The sequence below is a fragment of the Fonticula alba genome (genome assembly GCF_000388065.1).
Source record: "Fonticula alba strain ATCC 38817 unplaced genomic scaffold supercont2.1, whole genome shotgun sequence".
Lineage (NCBI taxonomy): Eukaryota > Rotosphaerida > Fonticulaceae > Fonticula > Fonticula alba.
This window is the reverse complement of record NW_009242971.1, coordinates 3,279,834-3,282,956: the sequence shown is the minus strand read 5'-3', so window position 1 is coordinate 3,282,956 and position 3,123 is coordinate 3,279,834. Positions and strand designations below refer to the sequence as shown.

Here is a 3,123-nt window from a genome sequence, read left to right as displayed (position 1 = left end):
GGGGGGGGGGGGGGGGGGGGGGCACGCGAAGACCGTGGCCCGGGTGCCCTCTTTGGGATGGCCTCCCCCGCATGTGCATTCGCCCAATGCCCGAGTGCCCTTTTTCAAGATGCCCGACAGGAGGACACCCGCGCGGGAGAAAATGCCTCCCCCCAGATGGTACAAGGCCTGGAATGGGGAAGAAACAATGCCGCACATAAGACCCGGCGGTATGTGGGAAGCCGGCGAAGACGAGTGCCGGAAATTCCGTGCCCGGGGATGTACGCCACATGTGGGCAAACACGGCCAGGCAGACACGGTCGCTCGAAAGACGTTGGCCCTCGGTCGGGGGCACGGCCGCCGGACGATTCTCATCCAGGCTCCCGGGGCCGCAGCTCGCGGCATGTGCGGGGTGTCTGCGTGGGAAGGAAGACGAAGCCTAGCCCTGCCATCTGCTCCTGCTGGCCAGGAGACGCACCGACACATTGACGGTGCCGCGCGCACCTTCAAAACCCCAGGGACTCCGCGCCACCCTGCTGCCCTGCCTTGCCTCTCCTATCCTCCCTGGCCATGGCGGGCGTCCTCCCTCAGAGAGGTAGAAAGACGGCACACCGCCAGAGCCATTGTGGAGGTGTCCTGGCGAAGAAACTGATCACATACAGGGTGAGTATATTATTCTTTGTAGGCGCGCGCACAGAGGCCCTGCGCTGGGGGGGGGGGGAGAGAGAGAGAGAGAGAGAGAGGGCCAGTAACAGGGCTTGAGGCGTCCGCTTGAACAGGGCGCGCGCGGGCGGCTTTTGTATATGCGCGTCGAAATGCTTGCCGAAGAGAGAGCTTCATGAGGGAGGTATACCGAGGGGAGCGAGGGGAAAGGAAAGCCCGGGGGGGGGGAGGTAAAGGGAATAGCGAGGCGTGGGTGGGGAGTGGGAAAGAGGGCGGAGAGGGCGGAGAGGGAGGAGAGGTAGAGGGGGAGCAGGGGGAGGGAGCGGGGAGGAGGGGGCGTCATGGGAGGGAGGAAGAAGAGACGGAAAGGAAGAGGAAGGATACTCGGGCAGAGGAGCAAGAAACAGGGGGAAAGGAGAGGGCATGCTGCTCGGGGTGAGGCTGTGCCAGAGACACAAAAAGGCCTACTCCTCCTCTTTCTTCTCTCTCTCTCTCTCTCTCTGCTCCAATCCCTCATTCGGCAACGATCCAGTCTTCCATGCGCGTCGTCTTCTTGCCGCGTCCCTGTTTGATTCTGTCTGCCTCGGGGAACTTTCTTGGCAGACATGCACATACAGCATGCGCGCACTCTCGGGTGTGGCCTTCAGCGTGTCCGGTCCTTCGCTCTTCATCTTGGGCGGATGTGCCAGCATCGTTGAAAGGGAAGTAGCAGAGGGAGCAGCAAACGGAGGGGAGAAGGGGAAGATATGTGTGCATGCGGCCATGTGTGCACGCGCAGCGCGCATCCACAGCCGCATCTTCGGTTTCTAGAGGCCGGCTGGCCCGCCAGACGACAGCCGGTCGTGATTGTCCTCGGGAGTGACAATGCCATCGTCCTCAGCCCCGGAGGAGCCATCTACCGAGTGGGTCAGGAGCACCTCGTCGTCATCCTCTCCGGCGGTGCCGGGAGTGAGGCTCGACAGGGTGGTGGTGGTGGAGCTGCGTCGCCGGCCGGACCCCCCGCGCCGAGCCCCGGCCGCATGGGTGCGCTCGTGCTGACGAAGGTTATCCGCCCGAGCAAAGGACTTCGAGCACCCGGCGAAGCAGCAGATGAAGGGCCGAGCGCCGGAGTGTGTGAGGCTGTGTCGGCGGAGATGCTCCAGGCGGCCAAAGTCCCGCGTGCAGCCGGGTTCCTTGCATTGGAAGAACTGCAAAGAGGGGGAGATGTGTGTCAGAGGCACCAGGTCAAGAAGAGAAGGGGGAGCGGGGAGCGGGGAGGGGGGGGGGGGGGCAGAAAGTGCGGGTACCTTCTTGCCGATTATCGAGAGCACCGCCGCCGGGTGCTGGCATTTGCCGGCAGTGGCGGTTAACCCGCGTGGAATCTGGACATGAGGTGCCATTTTGGCGGTCCTCAGGGCAAAGCGCGGCCCGGCTGTCTGGCGCCGGCAACGGCTGCGAGGGATCCCCGGCCTCCGAAGGCGGGTGTGGGGAGCGGGGAGGGGGGGGGGGGGGCAGAAAGTGCGGGTACCTTCTTGGTGACTATCCGGCGCCGGTCGCGTTTGGTCACTCGCCGGCCGGATGACGGGGTGGAAGAAAGGGGATTGCCAACACCGGCTGCGGAGGCTTTTTGGGGGGCAAGGGCGCGGGCGAAAGAGCCAACAGGGAGTTAGGAAGACGGAGCGAGAAGGGGAGGTTGCCTTGTGGCGATTGCCCATCTTCGAAGGACGGAGTTGGGGGAGATTGACCGGCGAGACCCGAGCCCCGCCGTTTGCCTCTCCTCCTGATATCCATGGACACATACCAAGCCCCTTTCGGGGTCCCACCTTGACCCTGGATGCAGCAGTCATATCTGAGATAGGCGACTTTTGGAAGCGGAGAGAGAGAGGGGGGGGAGAGGGGAGGAAGCCCCAGAGAGGAGAGCATGGAATGTATACCATCATTCGAGGTCAGTGGATGGAGACGAAAAGAAAAGAGGCACGCCAGGAGAGGGAGAATATGAAAAGGAGAGAAATGCGAAGAAAAAGCTGGAAGGGAAAGGGGAGGAGGGGGGGAAGGGGGGGGGGGAGCACACAATACTTGGGTGGAGGCGCACAGAGAAGGAGGCCGAGGCGTCAGCCGACGAGGGCCGAGCAAGGTCAGTGCTGACCGACGTCGAAGTCAACGACGCAAGGGGCTGCTTGCCAATTGAGGCAGCGCGGCCCGAGTGTGTGGGCGAGTTGGCTCCGCTCATGTCTGCCAAGGAAGATGCTGAAGAGCATGCATGATGAGGAAGAGAGAAGGAGAGAAGGAGAGAGGGAGAGAGGGAGAGAGGGAGAGAGGGAGAGAAAGAGAGAAAAAGAGAAAGAGAGAAAGAGAGAAAAAGAGAAGGAGAGAAAGAGAGAAAAAGAGAAGGAGAGAAAGAGAGAAAGAGAGAAAAAGAGAAGGAGAGAAAGAGAGAAAGAGAGAAAAAGAGAAAAAGAGAAGGAGAGAAAGAGAGAGGGAGAGAAAGAGAGAAAGAGAGAA

At 61.6% G+C, this 3,123-nt stretch overlaps 1 protein-coding gene across 4 annotated transcripts in view; it reads right to left on the bottom strand.

Moving 5' to 3' along the window:
* Positions 1 to 701: 701 nt before the first annotated feature.
* H696_00702 (transcription factor STE12) overlaps positions 702 to 3,123 on the bottom strand; it is a gene marked incomplete at its 5' end in the record, with an annotated part of 5,497 nt that continues 3,075 nt past the window's right edge. For 2 of the 4 annotated variants that reach the window (XM_009494584.1, XM_009494582.1), the window contains 4 exons: positions 702 to 1,829; positions 2,150 to 2,244; positions 2,423 to 2,483; positions 2,693 to 2,868. In XM_009494584.1, coding sequence (XP_009492859.1) covers positions 1,449 to 1,829; positions 2,150 to 2,244; positions 2,423 to 2,483; positions 2,693 to 2,868 — 713 coding nt within the window. In that variant the 3' untranslated portion in view covers positions 702 to 1,448. The remainder of the gene's footprint in view (positions 1,830 to 2,149; positions 2,245 to 2,422; positions 2,484 to 2,692; positions 2,869 to 3,123) is intronic. The other 2 variants (XM_009494585.1, XM_009494583.1) reach the window with 1 other exon arrangement.